We start from the raw sequence: 26,756 nt of genomic DNA on the forward strand, positions 1-26,756 counted from the left end.
GTATGGTTTGTTTGGTATTTTTTTGTGCACTGTGAATCGTACTATCCCAGGGGGCGGCCCTTATTTTTTAAAATGGCAGTGTTCTATTTATGATTACCCAATGGCACATACTACTAAAAAGTATATTATTATGAAAATGGTTTATTTACATGAAGCAGGGTTTTACACATGAGCTGTTTTATGCAATATCTTTTTATAGAGATCTACATTGTTTGGGAGGCATAGTTTTCCTTTAAGAAAACTATGGCAATTGTCATTAGGGACGATACAGAGATTCTGAGCAGAAATGTTCATAGTTAAAGGGTAAATGAGGATTGAGCATTCAGCGTTGGACTGGGCCAGTGGGACCCTGGGAAAAACCCGGTGGGCCCTAGTCTTTGTGGGCTTTTGCCAGCCCAGACCTGCTCCATACAGATGCCTCTCTGAACATCCCCCCGCCTGATCGCATAAAGAATTGATGGGATGTAAAGCAGGAAGGTTCTGGGGGGGGAGGGGGAAGAGGTCGATTTGTGCCTGGGGAGGGGGGCCCTGGGAGGGAGGGGGCCCTGGGAGGGAGGGGGCCCCTGAAGTAGCAGCCCCAGTGGACCCAGACCCCCTAATTTGACCCTTTGTGCATTTAATTAATAAAAAGGCAGCAAATTGGAAAGCGGTCGATTTGACTAAAGAAAAAAAAAGATGAAAACAGTTCCAGCCGCATTACAGAAAAGATCAGAGATTATTAAAACAATGTTTGTCAGCAAAAAAAAGCAGAAGGGCCAGGGAATTGACTTTTTGCTGAAGATAACTGAATGACTGGTGTGAAGTAAGTCAAGGGTAATGAGTTTTCCTAGATAAATCTAGATTTGCAATAATTTGCAGAGCTTCACGGTTCGTCTGGGGTCTAATGACACACACCATGATAGTAACAACCAACAAAAATAAATACACATTCACACACTCACCTTGCTCTATTTTACACAGGCTAAATATTCCCATCTGCCTTTTTCTATCATAACCACGACAAAGCAATAAAATGCACTGCAATTTGTTGAAAGAAACATGTTTTTGTACCAAAACACATCAGTTAATAGTGCTGTTCCAGCAGAATTCTGCACTGAAATCCAATTCTCAAAAGAACAGATTTTTTATATTCAATTTTGAAATCTGACATGGGGCTAGACATATTGTCAGTTTCCCAGCTGCCCCCAGTCACGTTACTTGTGCCTGCACTTTAGGATGGAATTACTTTCTGGCAGGCTGTTATTTCTTCTACTTAATGTTAGGGATGTAGCGAACTGTTCGCCGGCGAACTAGTTCGCGCGAACTTCGACTGTTCGCGTCCGCCGCAAGTTCGCGAACGTCGCACGACGTTCGCCAATAGGCGTTCGCGTCAAAATCGTTCGACCATTCGACCATTCGATCGCTAAAATCGAACGATTTTCGTTCGATTCGAACGAAAATCGTTCGATCGAATGATTAAAATCCTTCGATCGTTCGAATCGAACGATTTTCGGATGTTCGAAGTTCGCGAACAGTTCGCGAACTGTTCGCATTTTTTGCCGGTGTTCGCGAACGGCGTTCGCGAACACATACTCGGCGGTTCGCTACATCCCTACTTAATGTAACTGAATCAGTCTCAATGGGACTTGGCTTTTACTATTGAGTGTTGTTCTTATATCTACCAGGCAGTTGTTATCTTGTGTTAGGGATCTGCAATCTGGTAACCTTCCCATTGTTCTGTTGTTAGGCTGCTGGGAGGGAAAGGGAGGGGGGTGATATCACTCCAACTTACAAAACAGCAGTAAAGAGTGACTCAAGTTTATCAGAGCACCCAGTCACATGACTGGGGGCAGCTGGGAAACTGTCAATATGTCTAGCCCCATGTCAGATTTCAAAACTGAATATAAAAAAATCTGTTTGCTCTTTTGAGAAATGGATTTCAGTGCAGAATTCTGCTGGAGCAGCACTATTAACTGATGCGTTTTGAAAAAAACATGTTTTCCCATGACTTACTTTAACGTCTCATACAGTAGTAATTACCATATTGATAAGAGAATAATCCTTTGGGTAGTTAGGAAAGTACATGTACAGGGTCCCTCACAAGCTTCATGCTGGGATTAAAAATCCAAAATACTGTGTTGACCCAATATCGTATGGCTGAATGGGCTATTAAGTGATACAGAGGCATTTCTGTTTTATTGGTTCAACAATATAAAACAATATAGGGATGTATTGCTTCTAATTAGCAGTAATGAGTGACTACATTCTGGATGTATTGTGTTCCTCTGTCCCTTGTTTCTGCAGGTTAGCACATGCTGGATTACAGAGAATTTCTGCAGATACAGTGCAGTAACGTCAATCCTAGTTCTACCTCAATGCGCCACTGTATCATGCGGGAACCTCTTGGAATTCATGGTGCATACACAATAAGTAGCAGTAGAAAATCACAACAGAATGCTTAAAAGCATACAAAGTTTATCCTCACCTGGCCTGTGAGCCTTTGGAGCTGCCATGGTTTGCACCTTTCCTCCATCTAGAGGTTTTGGAGGAGATGCAGTAAATCTGCAGATTCCGGACTCTGACGGTGTGCTAGAAGTCAGACTGTCTGTGTACTCATTAGTCCCTGCTGTGAGCTGCTCGGAGGAGGTGTCAGAGATGAAGCATTCTGTGATGGTGAACTTGGCGTGACGCAGCTGCTCTTCCATCTTGGCGTGTTCATATGCTCTGGCTAGTTCTTCGTAGGTGGAGGAGGCACTTTCGGTGGAAACCATGCTACTCCGTGCTCTGTCTGTATAGAAAAAATAGACAAATATTAATCTGAAAACTGTTCTGACATTTCCCTAGCCTGAGCTAAGACAACACAATATTAATGATGCTTTAAGTATTGCATATACTTTGTGTATTTGAAATTACCCAGCGTTCCCATTCCATTCCTATAGGCAATATTGGTGGTTAATGAAAAGCAATTTGGGCCATAATGATGTTGAGGTTTCAACATTGAAAAAAAGTGGCAACAAAGAAGCTAAAAATCCTACAAGTCTCTGCTGTTGGGAGAACTCAATAAATGGTCTTGTGTCTCCTGTGCAATACCTGGAAAGTCTAAAGTTGATGTCCATGTTCTCACTCTTCACGGTGTATGATAATTCTTCTATACCTTCAACCTATACCTTAACCCTGATAACATCTACACATTTACTATTTTTAGGACAATGAACACAATCTTCAGTAATTGCCGTTAAACCCCCACTATCCCCAGCAGGGACCCTTGAATTAATGAGGAGCTGTGTAGTAAATTACTGTTGGCATTTTGCATGGAGGTTTGAAAACGCCTGGAATACTAAAGCAACAACAAGAATTTTAAACATCCCACAATGCACTAAGCAATTAATAATAGTTCAAGGAACTGCATTCGTTCATAGCAAAAGAAAAAGACTTAGCAAAACACTTCATTAATAACCTTCATGTATATTTCAACACCAAGATTTCATGATCCTTAAAGGTGGCCTTCTTCTCTTTCAGACCATCCTGAGAAGTGAGGCTCTACTAGCTCTTATACTAGTTGAGAACTGTATTGATATTAATGGCATGGATGTCTCAGCATTACTCTCTGCAGTTATATCATTGTAAATTAAAATCATTATAAGATAGAGGAGCTCTGATGGGATGGAGCTTATTTGTCTGTCATCAGGTGGAGATAAGCTTCATTTATAAGCACAAGGCAGACACTTAATGAGGCTGGTACAGGCTATGGGGCTACTTGTGGTATTTACCTGTAGAGGAAGCAGATGGCAAATGATGTTTCTAAAACTCAGCATAAATCTGGATCTCCCCCAATGTGATTATATCAATAGGAAATACCTGTATCTTGTGAAGGGCTGACACTATAGCTGTCACTTTCCTTGTCTACAGACCCAGCGGCCCTGGGAGTTGGAAGTCTCCAGTCTCCTGTTGTCAGAGTGTGTGCAGATATGGTAGGGTGAGGCCTATTCAGAGTCCACTGACTGGCGTATCTGTTGCGGGCTGCGGGCCCAGCCTTGGCATTTTTTCTAGTAGTTGGATCTGTTTAAAGGGGGAAAACACAAGTTCAGCAAAACAGAGTTCAGCAAAACAGAGTTCACAGAAATACATTTGATATATCTATAGCCTTTCATACTTTTTAGATTAATTATATTAAAGCCTCTCCATGGTGGGGCACATAGAAGCAATACAAACCTCAAGCTATCGGATACAAACAAAAGCTGATTTTGCCTTGGACCCTCCTTGACCTATTGAAGCAACTGATGCCTTCCAAAATGATAGGTTTGGTCAATCAGTGAAACCGGGCCAAGCAATGACCTGGGACTTCCAGGCTTCACTTACATTGAGCAATTTAACTATTAGCTTGGCCAATCAATACCTCTCTCTCTCTTTCCGAACAGATATCAATCAGTAAAAATGATAATTAGGCCTAATATACTGAAAAATTAGCTACCTAAATAATGAGTTTAGCTTTTTATTTGAGAACAAGCTATGGGCAAAAATATGGAATGGACATTCAAACAATTTACATGCCAAAAGTCTCAAAAAGTTCCCAAAAATCATGATCTAAGAGCATCCGAATAGTCGATTTTTCGGACGTGCATCCAAAATTTTTTGATGCAGGCGAATCCTCGCCGCCGAATTTTCTTGGGAGATTTGCCAATTTATTAGGCAAATTTATTGCCCGTCGGGAAACTGCTTGCCAATTCATTTTTGGAAGGCATCAAGAGAAAACTGCTATTAAAAAAGGCCACTTGAACTGCTGCTCCCTTGTTGACACACAAGAAATGACAGATTGTGCTCTTGCAATGTAGAAGTGCAAATATTTGAAGAAAAGATGCATTATACCCCCCCAGTCCACATAACATTATATATCAAGGGCACTGTTTGTAAATGACTTTATTTTTTAGTAAGTAATAAATCAAGGACAGTGACTTGACTCCAGGAAACGTCAACACAACATCATCAGGAGATCTGTCAACACAGTTGATAAGCTCTATATGTTAATGAAGTCCTACACTGTCTCATGTGTGTGTCTCTTTTTTGAGAGATCCATAAAATAAATGTGTTTCATCCAACCGCCTTTTTTTTTCTATTTCGCTCTGATTCTAAAAGAATTCTGTCAAGTTTGTCATTGCCCTTTTATAAGGGAATTGTATTTTTAGGATGACTAGACTTTCAGTGTCTTTCATCTCCCTGAAATACAAATATAATTCCATTCTTCATCCTTTCAGCAGTGTCCTGTCTAATTCCATACTGAGAGCCCTCTGCGCGGCCGGACGTCTTTTTAATATACCAGTGTGGGAAACTGAGCTGTCTCTTGACTGGTTTCCCAGAGGCCAAGATGATAGAGCTGCTGCAATCTGTACTATTCTAACTTCAACTACGTTTTAAAAAAATATGTATTTTTGTCATTCTTTAAGGACATCTGTCATGCATATCTTTGTTCTCTGCCCTTTATTATACAGATGATTTATCACAATAAACAAACACAGACTTTAGCCTATAAAATGGTTGGAGTTGGTGGGAGTGTGAGCAGGTAGGGGGCAGGCTGTTGGGGTGCTAAGCCAAGTGGTACAGGTATAGGACCTGTTATCCAGAATGCTTGGGACCTGGGGTTTTCCAAATAATGGATCTTTCTGTAATTTGGATCTTCATATCTAAACTCTACTAGATAATCATGTAAACATTAAATAAACCCAATAGGCTGGTTTTGCTTCCAATAAGGATTAATTATATCTTAGTTGGGATCAAGTACAAGTTACTTGTTTAAAAAAGGAAATCATTTTTAAAAATGTGGATTCTATGGATAAAATGGAGTCTATGGGAGACGGCCTTTCAGTAATTCAGCTCTTTCTGGATAATGGGTTTCGGGAAAACGGATCCAATACCTGTATTGCCTTTGGTACCAATTCTATTTGACCTGTCTCTGTAGGAGTTATAACCTCAATGACACTCCCTGCAAGAGTCTGATTTTCTTTTAAAAACACACATTTCAGAGCACAAAGGCCAAAGAGCAATGGATTTCCTTTGATACTTTATTATCTTGACCTGCAGTGCTGATGAGCCTCATCAGCACTTACAGATTATGACTGGATGTTATAGCCCGATAAGACATTACACAAAGGCAATACAATTTAACTGTTTTGACTTGACTCATCGGGGGGATTTACTCCAATCTCATGAAGAAAAATAATATTCTGATGAAATGTTGCAGGATTTCTTTTTAGCCGTCATAATCAATTAATCATACTGCTAAAAGCTTCCCGAAATAAACCAATTTATTATTGAAAGCATTTGATTAAAGGAATGCAAATCACTCACTAGGCATTAAATTAGCAAATTACAATTACAAAATACTTCTTTCTCCCTCGAGAATTACAAAAAGAGGAAATTAACTGAAACATGGTTATTTTTTTCCCCTTAAAATGAAAAGAAAATCTAGAAGATCAGCATTTAAAGGAATATAAATATTAAATATAGTGTAGCTGTAATCAACAGTGTCACTGTAATGAAAGTGTCACTGAAGAGCACTGCAGGAGTGTGTGATGTATGTGTAACTACCAGGCTCAACAGCCACTGAATAGGACATGGCAAAAAAAAAAAAAAAAAAATATATATATATATATATATATATATATATATATATATATATATATATATATATATATATATATATAAGGCAAGGGGACTGGCCAACACACAGTCACTCATGCATTATAAGGTATAATGTACTCCCTACTGATATGATATGATAAGGATATTAGAAGTCACTGAGTGGTTCTGTGACCATATAAAGGCACAAGGCTGCAGGCTGAGTTATACAGGGAACTCTGAGTATCACTCATGTATTATAAGGGATAATGTACCCCCTACTGTAAATGATAAGGATATTAGAAGTCACTGAGGGGTTCTGTGACCATATAAAGGTACAAGGCTGCAGGCTGAGTTATACAGGGAACTCTGAGTATCACTCATGTATTATAAGGGATAATGTACCCCCTACTGTAAATGATAAGGATATTAGAAGTCACTGAGGGGTTCTGTGACCATATAAAGGCACAAGGCTGCAGGCTGAGTTATACAGGGAACTCTGAGTATCACTCATGTATTATAAGGGATAATGTACCCCTACTGTACATGATATAGTGAATAAAGTACCCTATCTTGTAAATTATAAGGATATTATAAGTTACCGAGGAGTTTCATGACCATATATAAACACGAGGGCGAAGGCCGATTGTTTTTATACAGGTCATGGAACTCCGAGGTAACTTCTAATATCCTCATATTTTTCAACTGGGGGTACTTTATTTATTATAATACACAAGTTTCAGTGAGTCATGTGACAGAAATGACATCAGAACTCACCGTTTATAACTGATGACATCAGAACTCACCGTTTATAAGGATATCATTTACAGGATATTTATGGCTTTTGTGTATTATAATGATATTAAAAGGTACCAACGTGCTTAATGACCATATAAGGCCATATAAAGAGCTATTGTGTCCATTTTTTAAAGTAGGTGTACATTATTTCTAATAATATACAGTACACATTTCAATGAGAAAGCACAGGTTATAACAGCACTAAGCACTATTTATTAGGATACATTTTATAAGTTATGAATGGCTTCCGTGTATAATAATATAATACGTTACTCACTTGTTCCTGGTCGGGCATCTGAAACATCCACCAGAGGCCCAGTAGCCTGCGACACCGACTGGTAATGCACCGTGTGAGTAACAGTTAATGACTTCTGTTTTGATGACTCTCCAAAATCGGCATCAGTCAATAGCACCGTAGACCTGTCATCTGTTAAGAAAGATATTAAGATTTACTGCTGCTGAATAAGCGTTAATCCTTAATGCTAGCAGGACACTACAAGTGTGAATGGCAATTTGCCTAGATATTTAAAAACAGACCGCCAAGCACTGACTAAAAATTGGACTTCACACAGCAGTTCTTGCAATTCTGTGACGTTTATGAGAATAAATTATTATGAGAATAAATTGCTACTTGCTGCAGAAAATTCTTATAAATCGTTTAAATGTTGCTGCCACAAAGAATGGAACATCTTCACTGGACACTCCTCATTAAAGTTAAACACCCCATAAACATTAAATAAATAAGTAACCCTGATTTCTTTTCAACCTCTCTATACCTACTGCTCTTCCCTCCCTCACTTTCCTCTGCTGCGCTAATCTAGGGGGGTTATTTATCAAAATCCAAATTTATCTAATTACTTTCTGAAATATACTCCAACCAAATCCGCATTTGGGGAAAATCAATATATTTTCCCCGAAAAATTCCAGTGCGGGAAAAATCTTTTGGCATTCGGATTTTAATAAATAACCCTCTAAGTGTGTATCACATGTATCCATCAAACCTGTTCCACCCGAGTGACCTCATGTTCTCTAAGGGGGTTATTTATCAAGGTCCAAATTTATCTCAGTATTTCTAATATCAAACTCCGAGCAACTCCGAATTCCCGAATGGACCTCATTTAAGAAGAAAAATGTCAGTAGGGCAAACTTCAAAGCTTTCCCCGAAAACTCAGAATTGACGAATTTGACGTTTTTTTTTTAGTTTTCTGAGTTTTTTGCAATGAAACCCCGAAATCATTGGATATCGGTACGGACATCAGCGCAGTTGCTGGGACCTTCCCCATTGACTTATACAGAACCTCGAGAGCTTTTAGATGCCGTGGTTTCGAGAAATCTTGAAAATTCATAGGTTTTTTTTTTGCTCCGAAAACTATAAATTATTCCAGGTTCAGATATTCGGATCTTGATAAATAACCCCCTAAATGTGGTTCATGGAACAGGAGCAAGACAGTGTTTTGATACCCCTGAATGATTAAATCTTTTTTTTTTTTTTACTTACATCATCTTGTAAAGCGTAATGGAAATGGTGTCAACAAATAAATGACAACACCAACAACAGAGGCACAGTCTAGCTGCTGTATCAAAGAACTGCTGCGCTTATTTTCTTCTCCGGCTGAAGAACTCGCTTGTTTCTCCAGCTCAAGATACAGAAGTCAAATATTATATAATCAATGGGCTCAGCAATGGAAGCCTGACATCAGGAAGGAAGGTGCAACTGTACAAGAGGCAGAAATCATCCCACTGCCAATACTGTTACATGGATTCCCAGTCGTTGGCCAGGCTTATCAAAGAAGGAAGGGGCTTAAGACAATGGCATAGAGTCAATTCAATGTAATTCAATGTAATATATGTCTTTGCCAAGAACAATTGCACTTTTTGGTTTCAGTTCGGATTAACACTTTATATCCACCCCCTTTCTTTCCCGCTTACTTTCCAAAATAAGAACTAGTACTTGCATCCAATGGTAAGTATATTTCAGCTTAAGGCAAGAATCTACTGGTATATGGCAAAAAGGAGCATCATGTGCTTTGTATACAGTAAGTCAGCGGCTCACCGAGATTGACATGGGGTCCATGAGCACATGCCCCAAACTATCAGCATTGGGCCTATGGTTTAGGGCAATGAAAGCAAGAAACACGTAAGGCTGTGCACCTTTTTTATGTGTTAATAAATATCCAACTTTTGCTTTAGGCCTGACAATGGGATTTTATAAGTGACTGCTCATTTCCATTTTTCCTAAGCATCTACTCTTACATGGCACGAGATGCTCCCCTGAACCCCTTGTATTTTTGTGTTATGGCAAAGTTATGTAGCCAAAGGCAAGCCAAACTTCAATATGGCCATAGCACCCTCTAATTCATTCTTTCAACACGGAAGAGCTGTTTATGGGTCCTCACATGGGACCTAAATAAGTATTAGGCAAGGCCGGCCAGATATTAAAGAACTTGTCAAACATGGACTGCATCAAGTTGTGCATGTGGTTGTTTTTCAAGGGGTCTTCACAGAACTTCAATGTGATCTGCTTGAGGATCAAATAATGATAAGCCAGATCTAACCCATCACCTAAGCAAAACTGCCAAACGAGTAAATCTAAAGTTGACCATACGCTGCCAGATCCACTTGCTTGGCAAAGTTGACAAACTAATAAATCTGGGTCTGATTTGGCAACCCATGTGCAGGGCCAAAAAGGACGAATCAGTCTTTGTCTCTAGGGCCAATGATTGGTTTATAGATTGGGATCATTGGAGGCCTGTTGGTGAAGACTACATCAGCTTGTCAATATGCTCCTTGTATGATGGATTTGAATTGATATCTGCCAGAATTTGCTAGATATCAGGCAGGCATGTTCATGACAAAATGGTATTATTTCCCCCTACCCCACCCCACTGATTTTTTAGACAAAATTTAATTATTTCCACTACCCCGCCCTTCTAGTCTCATACATAAAAATATAGATACAGGCATACAGTACATACAAACTGAACCAAGGTCAAACTGCCAGTCAGCCTACATCAGCAATTTTATTAGCGGCCTTAAAGGCTGACAGTCAATTTTCAGGCTGGATCAGAGCACAATCCAGGAGTTTAGAAATGGCCAAATAAAGACACTGGTAGAAATCCAATGGGATATAATGCAGGGATGAAGAAGGAGACCATTTAGAGACCAATGCTGGAAAGATATGACATAAAACAGAAGAGCTTCTGGCTTAGGCATAGGCAGCAGGTGAAACAGTTCTTGGGTTGATGGAAAGTGTTAGGGGATGGGTGGAGTTTAGTATATAAGACTTATGAAAGGAAAGTTCAATGAGCCCTTACAGCATTATATAAACAACATCTGCATGTGCTGGAAACATTCCACTTAACTATTAAAAGTCCCATTTGACAAGAGAGATATGTTTAAGAAAAAAAGCCCAAGCACTGGATGAATTTTTTGCCCAAACAAGGCTGCAGGCAGATTGTACTCGAAAGCTTCATTTTAAACTGTTATGAGCCAAGAAACTCTCAACAAAGACCCAGTGAACAAGAGTATTAACCCTACAGAATGACTGGCCCTTTTAGTTAAATATATCAGTCATCTGTAACAGGCGATAATAATAGAATAAATACAAAGGCACACACGAGGGAGTATATGGAGCAGCTAAATGAAATATTACGGGACGCTACATCTTCACTTTTCAGACTATACAAGGAGGTGGAATTACCGGCCACAATGATCATGCAACCAAATCTTGGATTAGTTCACCAAATCTCCCAGTTTTAAGCTGTCTATTGTGAATCCCAATGCGGAAGGGAATAGTTGGGAGGCATGAGACTATAGAATGTTTTGTAGGATATCTACTTTTTCAAAGGCAACCTGCATTTATCTGCCCTCCTGTTGGGAGGGATGCTGCTATATTGCATATACAGGTATGGGATCCATTATCCAGAAACCCATTATCCAGAAAGATCCGAATTATGGAAAGGCTGTATCCCACAAACTCCAATTTATCCAAATACTGCGAATTTTCTAAAATGATTTCCTTTTTCTCTGTAATAGTGATAGGCGAAACTTTCCCGTTAAAATTCATGAAATTCTGACATTTTCACACAAAATCGAGCAATTTTGAACGTTTTCACGGAAAAATCTTGAAAATCGGAAATTGCCCCAGGTGAATTTTCATCGGCGAATTTTCGCAAGAGATTCACGAATTTATTCACCGGTGGTGAAACACGGAAATTCGCCACAAATTCGTGCCTGGCAAATTTATTTACCCATCACTACTCTGTAATAATAATTCAGTAGCTTGTACTTGTGTATACAGCTACTCCCTGTTTCACTGCATTGTGTGCACCAGATACAGAAAGAATGTTTGCATTGCATTCTTCCCCAGTAAATCAGATAACATTCAGATAGGATCAAATGGCTCAGTATAAAATATATAGAACCTACCAATTGTCTCCATCGTGTCCCGTTCCTCTATAAGAAGCTGAGCTCGTGGGATATCAATGTGCATCCTTAGAGTCTGCTGCTTATTCAGTGTGTCTGAGGTCCGAGTATTTTTGCTACGGGCGAAAAAAAGAAATGCAAATTATAAAGACCATTAAAAAGTTCTAGCGGAGCCATTTGGTAAAAGGAGAAATCGAAACAGACGGCTAGCCTAGCCCTGAATTTAATGGAGTAAGGCTAAGAGGCCTAGGAAGGTGCGATTTGTCAGCAAACACAAAAATAAAACCAGTCAATGTGAATGACATAAGGTTACATTTGTACTCAGTCAGGAAGCTGCACAGATGGCATATAGTCTCTCAAAGATACAAGTAAATGGCTAAAAATAAGTAATTAGCTGACTTTGAGGAAAAAATAAAGAAAAGAATAAAACATATACAAATAAGGAACAGCACAATGATCTCTAACAGTATATGAACTAACAATCAACATTCTCTGCATCTTTTTTTCATATGGTCACCATAAAAGCTCAACAGTAGGGTGGGCAGTTGTTAACATTGCTGCATTGGGGTCCTAGGTTTGATTCTAGCCAGGGAACTATCTGCTAGGAACCTTTATGTTGTGCTTTATGCATGGATTTCTTTTAGGTACTCCAGTTTCATCCCACACTCCAAAAGAAGTACAGTAAAGGTGGTCATATGTACAGATATCTATGGGTTGGATTAGAAAATCCATATCATATCCAAGGTACTAATAATGGTCATTGGTCTTGGTGGTTTAAATAACTGGTTAATCCAGAGTTGGCTTGTTAGTGGCCATATCAGTTATTGATTCTGTTTTAAGGCCGGTCCTACAGGGTATTGCCACTGTACGTTTAACTGGTTTTCATCAAAAGCCAGTTAACCTGCCTGTATGTTTTTGAAATGTGGGGGGAACCACTCAGATATGAGAAGAACATACAAATTCCTGGCAAAAAGTGCCCAGGCTGGAATCAAACTCAGGACTCAAGTGCTAATTGCTGAACCACCATGCTGCCTGTTCAAAAGTTTTTGCCTGCTCTTTGACCATGGCAGAGACAAGATAAAATTGACACTCTCAAGTAGTTTTCAGCACCTCTTACTGCTAAAGTGTCAAAGGTTCCTTAACCCCAAAATTGACATTCCAGACAAGGAAGTGAAATACAAGGAAGCTGGTTATTTCATTCATTAAAACTCGTATAACTTCCAAAACAGCCAATAATTATTCCTTTACAGCACTTCACAGATTCACCGTAGTTTGCACAGCTAGTTAATTAATTCAGTATTGATTAAAAAAAAAAGTATTATGCCCTACCAGTAAATAGCTTCTGTGGAATGGAAACCTATTTTTCAAGAACTTTCATGATGAGGCCAGCCTGTTCCTGCATCTTTTTACATGAAGGTAATGTCAGAACTTATTTAAAATGAATTTTGGTAAACACGGATAATTCTGTTCATAATTTTTTTTTACAAATAAGTGTTGAGTTTTGGGTATGATTTTGGCTTTATGTCCATGGTGGGCAAATATGTTGAAAAATGAAGAACTAGGAATGGCTTCTCTATAAATTCACTCAAATGTCCTGTGATTGGATAGGGGCTCAGATATAGGAGTAGAAGTGGTTGACTTGATAGAGGCTTGCAACTGAAGACATGGTAGATAAGAACTGCAGATCTAACAGGAGTGGCACAGTGGATACAAGCCCAGAGCCATAGATGTAGGAGTAGATAAAAGCCTGCAACTGCATATAAAATAAAAGGAGTGACTCAGTGGATAAATGTAGAAGATCAAGGAGAAACAAGGACTTAAGTTGTCCATACACAAGAACTCCTGCATAGGGAGTGGTTATGTGGTCTCATTGGGGGCTCATATTTAAAAATAGGGAATATTTGCACCTGTCAATGATTACCTTTTTTCAGCCAGATGCAGGTAGAATAATAAAAATAAACATCTGATTGTTATAATTACTCCAGTCCCTTCAGCTGCTTTTCTTTGACCCTAAGGTCCAAAGGCCCATGTGTGGTTGCAACTCCTGCAGTCTTTACATGTTACCTGATAAAGAGCATGAAAGTGTGTCTCTGCCATGCTGTAGCATATATAAAATCACTGATTGCTTAAAAAGCGCAATGTTTTTATGCACGGTGTTCAACACACAATAAACTGCTGCTGTCAATGCATTATTGCCTTTATATGTCATGTCCTGTTTATTAGTGGCAGCCATAGCTCACCAGTAGGGAAGATTTTAGGATTAGAATGATTGGAAACAGGAAAGTTAACAGTGCAGGCCCTTATGACAGGAGAAAAAAGCAGCAGTAAGTCATTCAAAGCTTACCAGGGATTAGGCATCAATACAAATAAAGGCAAGGGAGTTTAAATTAAACCTGTCAATTACTCTCTGCCATGCAGATCAGATAAGAAGGATTTGCAGCCTGTTGTCAGCAGATTAACACCAGCCTTTGGTCCAGGAACATACACAAAGCTCAGGCAGCCGCACTGAATTTATGCGAAGGCCATTCACTGCATTGCATGAATATATTTATATAAATGGATAGGTTATTCTGCACATCAAGCCTTGGTTGCCTGCATATTTACATTGATTCATTAGAAAGAAAGTTTTCATATTATTGGCCAACAGACTTTAATTTAAATGGATCCTGTCACTTCTTCGATGCTGGATTGATATCCAACCTGGAGTTGAACCAGGGACCTGGTGTTTCTGAGTTACCGCTGTTCTAGGTGAGCAGACCACTAAGGTTCTGGTTCATTTCCATTGCTATACTTGTACTTGCAAGCAGGCTTGGCTTTGTTCACCTGTTATCAATCTGGCCCCAGGTGACCTGTGTAAGGATGCCCATAAAGACCCAATGCTTGTTGTTCCCTGTCCTGTTCCCTTGCCTGCCCAGAGCTTCCCCCTTGGTCCTCTCACATGAAGTCCTGGTGGCATCTGAGTAGTGGAGGGCTCCACCCAAAGTCAAAGGCGACTGCTATAGGCATGTGTGAGCGAGACCGTGGCCTTGGGGTTTGTGTTGGGTTTTGGGATACCGTATGTTACCCCTGGGGTGCCCAAAAGGTAGATCGGGATCTACCAGTAGACCTGTAGATGGTGATCAGTAGATTGCAAGACACTGTCAACAAACAGCTTGTCTAAATCACCCTCCTGTTTCACGCTTTTCATTCAGATAAGATTGATTAGGTAATATTTCCATGGGACAGAATGCTAGCAATGCTTTTATGGATATAGATCATAACTAAAAGTAGACTTTGCATTAGTAAAGTATGGGTACTCCTGCGTTACCCTGTCTAACCTTGCTATAGTTTAGTTTCAGTATTTGGGAGGCCCATTTTCAAGGGCCTAAGCATGAGTGGAGTTACACTATAAATTCATAAGCCCAAATATCATTATCGTTATTCTAGATTCTGGTACGAGGACTGACCAGTGGGAGCTAACATCTGGGGCTACTTTTTGTTCATGAAATTTGTATTTCATCCTGGTCAGGGGCTTGATATTAGGTGATTAGATACTTGTGTGCTGGAACAAACACTTAAGCTCAGGTTGACCCAATAATGTATATTCAGGCGCTTAGTTGTTATTTTGGATTTCCATACTTTTGGTTATAAGAGGGATACAGAAAACACTCAGAATTGCCCCTTCATTGACTTTAATGGCAATGGCATGGACCCTGCTAGTTCACCCACAGGTCAAGTGAAATTATTGCCCAGAAACTGTGCATTTTCATGTGATAAGTCACTGACCTGCTAGAGTACCAGCAGGGTCCAGGCGGTTACCATAACTATTCAATTCAATGGAAGGGTTGTATTTTATTGCCCACCTATGGAGCTGGAATTTAAAAGAGAGGAAGAGGAGGAGCAAAAAAAATGAGGCATCAAGAAAGTTGACAAGAGAATCAGGCAGAAGGGCAGAGGCGCAGATAAATTTGAATTATATGTGAAAATATGCTTCTTACCTCATGAGCATTTCAGCCAAACTTTTTGCATCTGTAAAAGAAAAAAACAGCAGTCAATACACATAACACAATAATTGAGCTAGTCATAAATCATTTCTCCGTATTATCAGTTCAATAGATAAAATATAGATGGAAGGATAAAAATATAGGTCTTGGTAGGGCTTGCTGTGAGCAGATGGTTAGGAAACCAGCCTATTATTATCATGTACTGTATGTATTGGTCCTATAATGATCAGTGGGTTTGTAAATGAATTGTTTTGGTATAGTATTATTATTATTATTATCCCTTATAGCACCAACGTATTCACAGCACTTACAGAGATTGTTCATCAGGCACATTAGTCCCTGTCCCAGTGAAGCTTACAATCTAAGGACTGTATCACATTTGCTCACACAGTAGGGTTTTATCAGGATCATATTAACCTGATCTATGGGATTATGGGAGGAACCCAGAGTACCTGGAGCAAACCCACAGAAGCATGGGCAAAGCAAACTCCTTGCAGATAGTCACCTGCCTGGAATAAAACTTAGGAACTTCCAAAGTATCAATACTGTAAATTACGTTATCGGAGTTCTTTTGTGTTGCTTTGATACTGATTGTAACAAATTAAAGTCACTTATTCATATACATGAAACTGGAGGAATGCAGATGTCAGAGCTTAATGACTTTCATCCCCTTTCCTCAAGGAACACATTTATTTTTACCCTCAGCAGCCAAAGAGAATTAGCAGAGGCTTCTTACTGTGGAAGCTGCCACATCACCTGTGTTTCAAAAAAGGGCCAAGGGTATCTGACCTTTCTGGCTATCATTCAATGGAGAGGAAAAAAAAAGAGTGACTGTGCACAATGCAGCCATTAGCTGCTGCTCAGAAAATGATGAAAGATACAGAGAGCCGGTGGCTCATTTTACCAGAGTGTAAATAATATATGGGAGCAGCAAGCTCCAAAAAGACACCTTTAAACTTTCTGCTGGCAGTGATGCCCTTTGTGAGATATTCAGTGACACGTGTATCTCTATACAGTAAGCTGCATAATTAAAATCCATTGCACTTGGCACGCTGCAGCCCCAAATGCAGTAATCCAAGAAGCACAGGCTCAGGAGAAGTGGGACATCTCGCATTATGGTAATTCCCAGCAAAATAAGTCACAGTCAGCTCTTTCGGGACAGTCAATATTTTCTCTGTAGCACGGCAGAAAATTCCTAATGAAGAGCATAACCTGCTGTAACCCCTCCCTCTCCTGCTGCAAATTATGTCCAGCACAATGCCGCAAATGACTGCATCTATCATCTTTATGCTATACTGAAAGGAAGCTCCCCAGGAAATAAGACATAGTATTAGGGTACATCACAATAGTCCTTCAGTTTTGAATGAAAGGGAGATGATTCCTGGGACAACCAGTCTTGCCAACACTGTAACTCATTCATAAAATACACAAAGGCGATGAGGGTGTTTGCAGATCTATAAAAACAAGAGGTAATCCCAACAAAATTCATGTCCACCAACCCAGATCTACTCTATGGCCACCAGCTTGTGTGTTTTCTTTCCAGTGGCACTTGGCACAAAGGGGCAAATTCACTAAAGTGCAAATCCGCCACATTTTGCGCCACTTCTGCCTAGCAAAACCTCATTAGTGCCCTTTACGCTTAGGTCAGTTTGAATAGGGAGGGTACATATAGGTCACATATATGTGTCTTTATTAGAGATGTTGGTGCAAATGCTTGAAATGGTCACTTATTATAACAAATGTCCAAGGAAGCAAAATAAAGACAAAAGAGATCCTCTGATGCCCTAGACACGAGCCCACCCTAAAACAAATTTGGCATGCTCCTCAAATGGTTGGGAAAAAAATAATAACACAAAAATATTATAATAGTTAGAACTTTTGAAGTCAATCCCAGAGTTTTTTAAGAACTTTTATGACTTTCCGGCATACAGGATATGATGTCACTGACATAAGATTGAGGAGGATGGAGCTTCATTTTATCAGTTCCCCTGGTCTCAGGTGCCGAAGGAAACTCTGGCAAAAATTGCACTTTACGATCGTTCGCCTGAGCAAAAATTTGCCTGGCGGTAGAGCGTAGAATGAATTCTCCTCTGAGCCATGCACTCCCCTGCTCTGCTCATTTGGATTTTTGTGTGCTTTTAAAGAAAATATAAAATAAAAGAAGATTTTTTATACAATTGTTCGATACAAATCTTTCTATCCTAACCAGCACCAGACTCATGCGCCTTCATTTTCAGTATTGAATTCTCCTCTATGCCTGTTAATAAACTGCCGATGTCCCTGCGGATGAGATTTCTGGCTAATTCTCGCTAGCGACAGCCACTAGAGTTTGGAGCAGACTTTTATGTTACATTCAAAAACACGACACAAACAGACTTGCACTATTTTCTATTGCAGTGAATGGAAGACGTGCCCCAGGTGTACAGTATCATTCACCAATAAAGCCTGCTTTATCTTTATATGGGTTTTCAGTGCTACGTTGGGGGCAGGATATATAACAAAGGATATCAGGGGAGCACACCTGGGGGTTCTGGGTCTGCATTGTGTCCCACACAGACTGTATACACACAACCACACATATAAACACACAATTACATATTCCTCCGATGCCAAGCTTCTATCTGCATGAAGACACTGATCCCCTTAGGCTTGGCAAGTGAGGGATCTCCCTCTAAATGGCTCTAATTACCTCTCAGTCTTTTGAGTCTTTGCTCCCGCCGCCTTCTCCTGACAATCAGCAGCAGTGCGAATAGCAGCAGGACTCCAATCAGGATGCAGGATATAGTTAGCAACATCTTTATTCCCTTGTTGTTACTCATTCCTTCCTCACTCGCCTCAACCGACTTAATGAGAGGGGGGATTGTACCTGTAAACAGAGCGAGTTACATCATTAACCAAGTGGAATATCTGTTACTCTCACAAGTCCCGTAATATGGAAAACAAAGGGATGATATACCCTCTTAATAATACAATTCATGTAGTGCACTGAGTTTAAAAAGATGAAAAGGAGCGTCACTAGCGAATACTTTCACAGAGGTATTTATCATGGACTTCAAACGAACAGCCCCAAAGAAGTCACAGTATAATCTAGGGATGCACCGAACCCAGGATTCGGTTCGGGATTCGGCCAGGATTCTGCCTTTTTCAGCAGGATTCGGATTTGGCCAAACCTAATCCAAATATGCAAATTAGGGCGGGGAGGGAAATCCCATGACTATTTGTCACAAAACAAGGAAGTAAAAAATGTTTTCCCCTTCCCACCCCTAATTGCAATGCCAATTAGGATTTGGATTTGGTTCGGTATTCGCCTGAACCTTTCACAAAGGATTTGGTTCGGCCGAATCCAAAATAGTGGATTTGGTGCATCCCTAGTATAATCTACTGATAATGTCTCAGTCTAGGAAAGCAACCGGGCAACGTCTACTCATGTGGATATGTCCATCCTTTTTAACAGCAGGGCACCTCTCAGTCATTATTTAAACTCTATTCAGTTCCCTATTTAGGATAATGGAGATCTTACGAGTCATAGCTTATTATTTCTTTTCTGAGCTTCCAATGCAATGAACTACCAGTACCTTTTGGCAATCAGGAGAGTGAAGAAAGTCGTACCAAATAAATCTTGCAAAATAATTATAAATGCTCTTCGTTAAGTCACGATGGTTAATGATCCTGACTGATATTTCTGTTTCTGGGATATCAACTACTGTAGTTCATTTATTGAAAGCCCTGGAAAACTGAATATGTGATTCACAAAATCTGGCAGTTTATGTTGCACTGGCAGATACGATGGTGAAGAGGAACACAGAAAGAATGAAACATAAGTGACTATCCTGCGTATGTTCTCTGCTACGGTGTCCCGAACCATGGGCGATCAGTCAAATAGATGCTATTAAAGAGATATATTTGGCTGAAAAATAAAGACCAAAGTCCATCAAGTTCAACTCCTTCAAAGAGGTGGTTCACCTTTAAGTTTACTTTTAGTATGTTATAGAGTGGCTAATTCTAAGCAACTTTTTAATTGGTCTTCATTGTTTATTTGTTGTGTTATTTTTAGTTATTTGCCTTGTTCTGCTGACACTTTCCAGCTTTCAAACAGGGGTAACTGACCCCATGTAAAAACAAATGCACTGTAAGGCTACAAATGTCATTATTGATACTTTTTAATCTCTTAATCAAATCAATGCATGGTTGCTAGGGTGATTTGAACCCTAGCAACTAGACTGCTGAAACTGCAAACTGGAGAGCTGCTGAATTAAAAATTAAATAACTCAAAAAACACAAATAATAAAAAATGAAAACCAATTGCAAATTGTCTCAGAATATCACTCTCTATATCATACTAACAGTTAACTCAAAGGTGAACAACCCCTTTAAATGATCCCCAGTGCCATATATACAATATATACATAAATACACATAAACACTCATATCGACCTATCTGTACACTAGAAAACTATATATACCAATAGCTCTGCTAATTGTAGAGTTTAGTATCACAATAGCCTTTGATATTATGTCTGTCCAAAAAATCATCCAAGTCCCTCTTATAGTCATTAACTGAATCAGCATCACAACATCACCCGGCAGTGCATTCCCCAACCTCACTGTCCTGACTGTGAAGAACCCCCTACGTTGCTTCAAATGAAAGTTATTTTCCTCTAGTCTGAAGGGGTGGCCTTTGGTGTGATGATCCGCTTAATGGGTGAAAAGGTCCCCTGCTATTTGTCTATAATCAGACCCGAATTTGTGGAAAGGCCAACTAGGCCCGGGCCAAGGGCAGCAGGATTTTAGGGGGGGCGGCATGCTGTCCAACCACACCCACATTGGAGATGCGCTGGAGATACAATAATTTTTTACATTTTCCTGTGTGCCAATCCCCATTGCTCCAGTCCAGATGATGCAAATTTTCACATATAAAGGGGAGGGGACATGGGCGACGAATGGCAGTGGGCCTAGGGGCACCCGCTATCTAAATCCGGAGCTGTCTATAATATCCTTTAATGTACTTGTAAAGTGTAATCATGTCCCCTCGCAAGAGCCTTTTTTCCAGTAAAAACAACCCCAACCTTGACACTCTCCCCTCATAATTTAAGTCTTCCGTCCCTCTAACCAATTTAGTTGCACTTAGTCTCTGCACTCTCTCCAGCTCATTTATATCCCTCTTAAGGACTGGAGTCCAAAACTGCACTGCATACTCCAGATGAGGCCTCACCAGGGACCTATAAAGAGACATAATTATGCTTTCATCCCTTGAGTTAATGCCCTTTTTAACAGACCTATTTGCTTTAGTAGCCGCAGAATGACACTGCCTGGAATTAGACATTATATACAGAAACCCTCAACACACTGCCATTTAGTGTATAACTTACATTTATATTATTTCTGCAAAAGAGCATAACCTTGCATTTATCAACCTTGAACCTCATTTTCCAGAATATCAACATCTACATGATACAAAAGGTCATTCAATAATGAGCTTCTCCTTTAACTCATGCTCAGACAACAATGTTGAAAATTATTCACACTCGGAACCGGGCATTTAATATGAGCAGCACTTTGGGAAGAAGTGTTTTTCTCCCTGCTGCGTCCAAAGCTCAGACTGGAATCTTAAACCTCTAGGTTGAAAGTGATTCATGCGGTTTTCAGTTAATAAGGCCGATTTATGCTCGACGGCAGAATTTCTGCTTCGATTCACTCGGCTTTCCTGCTGAAATCAATTGTTGTTTTTATAGATGTGCAAATCACGCAATTAGAAGATGTCGTTTGCATATGCAGACTCATAATTATTTCATTTATACAGCACCATAACAACAGTGCCGTTCAGTTATTTCACATTCTGCCAAGCCAACAATGCACTAATGATATTTTAAGGTGAAAATGTAACCCACTAAAGAGCAAGGTTTATCTTACAAGGCAATAAGTCCAGGCTGGATGTTGTGCCAGTGAAAGCAGGGGTGCTTCGCCAATGAGGCGAGTTGAGGCTGTCGCCTCAGGTGGCAGCACCCCACTAGGTACCAGGGGCAGCAAAAATGCTGCTCCTGGTACTTTAAGAGCGAATTTCCGGGGGAGGGGGGGGCAGCAGCAACTGCTGCTGCCTCAGGCGGCGGAGGGGCCAGGATCGCCCCTGAGTGAAAGGATACAGAATCCCAACTGGAGGATCCTATACGCATGTTAAACAAATGCATCCAAAAACTATGGCCAGAAGGGGAAAAACATGTAGATTAACAATGCCCTTTAAATAGCTCCATTAGCGCAAAGAAATTCAGAATGAGCTTCATGTTATTGGGGTATTGGGGATGGAAGGGGTCATATTTACCCCCTCCCCCATCCGCACTTCATGAATACAGCTTTGGTGATTGTAGGCAGGGCTGTATTCAATGCAGGAATTCAGCTGTTTGGGGGTGAGTGGGGTTGGCGCGGGGAGATAGGTTACATATTGATGTAATAATTTCTTCTTTCATCTGTAAAAGTTTGTTTCCAGTGTGGGTTATCTTTCCATGACTTTCTCTTTATATCTATCCAGTGTTGTGCTGGGTTTTTTAGATTCCCCCAGAGAACCTGACATTCAATTAGATGAAACTATGCTAAATGGTAAAGAGGGAATTGTTTTTGTCTGGGGTCCATCAGGAGATCCTCTGACAGCCCATTGTCTTTCACCTACTCTGCCTGTCTCTCTTCTTCTGTCTTTTTGTATATCCATGCGTGTATTCTCTGCCTATCCCTTAATCTTTCTATCTGAGAGCTGTCTATCTATATCCATATCGTGGTGTAAATCTATCTCCGCCTATTTCTGCCGTTACATTATTTATTTGGGGACATGACTGTGCTCTGTGGAGACTGTGATTTGTCTGTGAGCGTAATTCACAGAATTGTCCTGCTTAATGGGTCGGTTGAAAATGTTCCTTCAGTAGTGATAAATTAGGCAATAAGGATGTGGATTTAAAAAAGGGGACTTACATATTAGGCTGCCACTGTTATGTGCAGGGAAAATGGTAGATCAATTTGGAATTCATTTGTGCTTAGAGGGTTTGTGGCTGAGTAATGAAATGTAATATTTCACTTGGGAATTAGCAGCCGGACATTTGTAGTACAGCAGACTTTCCATGGGAAAAGTTCTCTTTTCTATTAACTAAAGTAAACTTTTAGTTATGGATATTAGGTTTAGGTGTTGGAGAAAAATCACCCAAAGTATCACAAATAATAAGTGCCACAATGTGCAGCTTGCAACAGTTGCCTGCGATTTTGAAGACTAGATAGTGTATTTGCACATTGTCAGTAAATCAGTAGCACAACCAGCAATGGGCAAAAGAGGACTTGTCTGCTCATTCCATCATCTTTATGTATTCAATAATCACCTCTTTCCTTTTTGGATGGAAGAGAGCAATAAGACTATGGGAATAAAGCTGCATTTCTCAGTCTTTGCTCAAATGGCAAGTTGTGGGTGAAGTGTCATAGGTAGACTCCTAAGTTGACCCCATTGATGGATAACTGGCAACCACCCCCACGTAGAGCGTACATCAGGCATAAATAGGGACTCCTTTATTTTTATCAGGATCCCTGGAGACGTAAAAGGTTACACGCATAGGTATGATTTGTTCTGTGAATTGTTTTAAAGGAAAACTATACCCAAAAATAAATATAAGAACAACAGATAGTTTATGTCAAATTAAGTGGCATATTTAAGAATCTTACCAAACTGGAATATATATTTAAGTAAATATTGCCCTTTTACATCCCTTGCCTTGAATCACCATTTTCGTGATGGTCTCTGTGCTGTCTCAGAGATCACCTGAGCAGAAATACTGCAGCTCTAACTGTAACAGGAAGAAGTGTGGAAGTAAAAGACACAACACTGTCTGTTAATTGGCTCATGTGACCTAACATGTATTGTTCGCTTGGTTTGTTTGTGTGCACCATGAATCATACGATCCCAGGGGGCGGCACTTATTTTTTAAAATGGCAATTTTCTATTTATGATTACCCAATGGCACATACTACTGAAAAGTATATTATTAGGAAAATGGTTTATTTACATGAAGCAGGGTTTTACATATGAACTGTTTTATGCAATATATTTTTATAGAGCCCTACATTGTTTGAAGGGTATAGTTTTCCTTTAAGCCTCTCCAACACCAAGCCTCATGGTCAAGCGGGAAATAATACACTGACCCACCTGGTGTTAATGATTGAAAGTTAATCATAGCTGCCCCTAGGAGCGGGAGTTAGGGGAAAAAATATTCTTGGATCTTCTTTACGTTTCCTGTTACTCCACCAAACATTGCAGCAATAGACCCCTGCAGTTGAGCACCCCATCCAACACAGAAGGGGGTCTATGGAACCCATGTATGAAAACAAATGCTAAATATTACTATAGGCAAACAGGCAGTATAACACGGTCACATTTGTTCAAATTAGACTTCCCTGTTGACTGAATTCCCAGATATAATGATGTCTTACTTTCTCTTAGCATACTCCTTTACATTAGACCAGCACTGGTGAAGAATAAGACATTCAAATCGGAGTGCTTAGTTACAATGAGTGTATAAATATGTGATTATGAAACTTGTGCATCTGAGCTCCATATTATGTCCCTATTATGTACAAGGACAAGTCAGAGTAGTCCCCATTGAATGCATTACTACCAGTGTCAGTCTGGGGGGGGGGGGTTCAGGCTCACCGGGGCTGCCACATCAGGGGTCTGCACACACCTGCTCCAGGCCCCCCACCAATTTCAGAGAACTGGACCGGCCCCTTCAGCCAACATTAAGTCCCTCCTCCATCCACCCAGTCCGACCCTGATTACTATGGAGATGATCACAAATCAGTAAATGTAATGGGGTTTACTCACCAAGAATAATACTTTGCGTAATCTCAATTTCTAATTAATCAGAACATCACCAAACTGACACAGCAACTGAAACTGGCCAATTAACTAAAGAGTTCCATAATTTCAGAGGGAATTGTTGCCCTAATAATAGCTCAGAAAGACAATTCCAATTCAGCCCAACTAACAATCTGGAACGACTCTTTGTTTCTGTCTAATGGAATCAATAAGTACCATAATGCAAAATAATACAGTTGAATGTGTTCATTAAACACAGGGAGATTTACCATAATGGAGTTCAGCTCTACAGAAATAGAGAGTTATGCACCTTAATAATGGCAGGAAGGTGACCAAGGAGAACAATCAATGTTTTAAAAAAAACAAACAAAGATTGTGCAAGATTGTGTTCTCATTAAAGGTCAGGAAAAGCCATTTTATGTTTGGATATGTCCAACAATCACATGGCAATGGAATAAAATAATGAATACGGAAATGTGCTGGAAGTGACACAATCCCCACTCAAAATGTTATCTGCCACTTGTACCCGATTCACAAAAATTCAATTGCAATTGCATGTGTTTTGGCACAGCAGGGGCACTAATGATGGGCGAATTTATTCGCCAGGTGCGAATTTGCGCGATTTGTCGACGGCAAATAAATTTGCGAAACGGCCACGAAAAGTTGCTGGCGAAAGTTCGCCGACGTAAAAAAAACGGGCGTCGGCGTCAAAAAACTGGCGTCGGCGTCAAAAAACGGATGCCGGCGTCAAAAACGAGATGCCGGCGCCATTTCGCGAATTTTTCGGCACAAACTCGCCCATCACTACTTGCCACTCGGCCGCTGAAATTCTGGAAAATAATGCAGTGAGAAAAAAATATGGTAATTTGTATCTGAAGAGATCACTTTGCACTCTGCACTAGGTTTGTAAATTTTTCACCTACAGAATAGTGTTGAAATTCTGGGGGAAAGCAATGCATTGTGGGTAAAATATAATATGGCAATAGCATGTGTATTTGCCCCTTTTGCACTTTCAACCTAAATGAGGTGTACATTGCAGCACATTGGTACTTGTGGTAGTAGATACAGGCATGGGACCCGTTATCCAGAATGCTCTGGACCTGGGGTTTTCCGGATAACGGCTCTTTCAGTAATTTGACTCTTCATACCTTAAGTCTACTAGAAAATCATGTAAACATTATTGATGTTGCTTCCAATAAGGATTGATTATATCTTAGTTGGGATCAAGTACAAGCTACTGTTTTATTATTACAGAGAAAAAGGGAAATCCTATACAAAAATTTGGGTGATTTCATTATAATGCGAGACGGCCATTCTGTAATTCGGAGCTTTCTGGATAATGGGTTTCTGGATAATGGGTTTCCAGATAATGGATCCCATGCCTGTACTATTATCTGTAAAGCTTTAACGGTTACAGAACTTCACTAGTTGCTAAAAGCCAACAAAGTGAATGACCTTTTCCCCACTGTGAGACTGAGGTGAAGAGGGAAGGTAGATGTGTAGCTAAGACTCAATGTAGAAGGATAAATGACAGCTTTGCTCAGCGTGTTTCCTTATTACACCATACAATGTAACTGTAGGAACTGCATTTCCGTACCTGAGCTTTGGAGTTATTATTATGCATCTTTTCAGTTCAAAATAAATTTTATCCTATTAACTTGTCACTGTGCTAAATTTACCAGGATCTTCTCTCTGGAGTCCCATTTACCGCTCCAGCTCCAAATGATCTGTGATAGCAATAACACACTTTAATAAGATGTTCAAATATTGTATCTGCAAATTCAGATAGCTATAAAAGAGAACATTATAGCATGCGCAGAATAAAAGAGAAACACTGGCAGCTACTGGCAAAAGCATCATTTCCCAGTGTAATCTTGCCACAAAATTGTTCTTGTACATAATAAAAAGGGAGAAAATAGAAATAGGGAGATATGCGCAAGGACAGCAAGGCAACAGAAAAAGGGCATGGGTGTGAACAGGTTAGAACTAAAAAAATAGAAATATAGATAGATACCTGTAGATAGATAAATGGATAGATAATAGATAGAAAGATTAGATAGAAAGATAGATGATAGATAGATAGATAGATAGATAGATAGATAGATAGATAGATAGAT

At 39.9% G+C, this 26,756-nt stretch overlaps 1 protein-coding gene across 1 annotated transcript in view; it reads right to left on the reverse strand.

Annotated features, from left to right (window-relative positions):
- The window catches only part of LOC108708870 (Down syndrome cell adhesion molecule homolog), a 199,659-nt gene that overhangs the window by 11,840 nt on the left and 161,063 nt on the right, over positions 1-26,756 (reverse strand). The window contains exons 26-31 of the mRNA XM_041583437.1: positions 18,487-18,663; positions 15,792-15,822; positions 11,818-11,930; positions 7,667-7,816; positions 3,838-4,038; positions 2,465-2,767 (exon numbers count right to left, since the gene is read on the reverse strand). Coding sequence (XP_041439371.1) covers positions 2,465-2,767; positions 3,838-4,038; positions 7,667-7,816; positions 11,818-11,930; positions 15,792-15,822; positions 18,487-18,663 — 975 coding nt within the window. The remainder of the gene's footprint in view (positions 1-2,464; positions 2,768-3,837; positions 4,039-7,666; positions 7,817-11,817; positions 11,931-15,791; positions 15,823-18,486; positions 18,664-26,756) is intronic.

Source organism: Xenopus laevis, chromosome 2S, assembly GCF_017654675.1.
Source record: "Xenopus laevis strain J_2021 chromosome 2S, Xenopus_laevis_v10.1, whole genome shotgun sequence".
NCBI lineage: Eukaryota > Metazoa > Chordata > Amphibia > Anura > Pipidae > Xenopus > Xenopus laevis.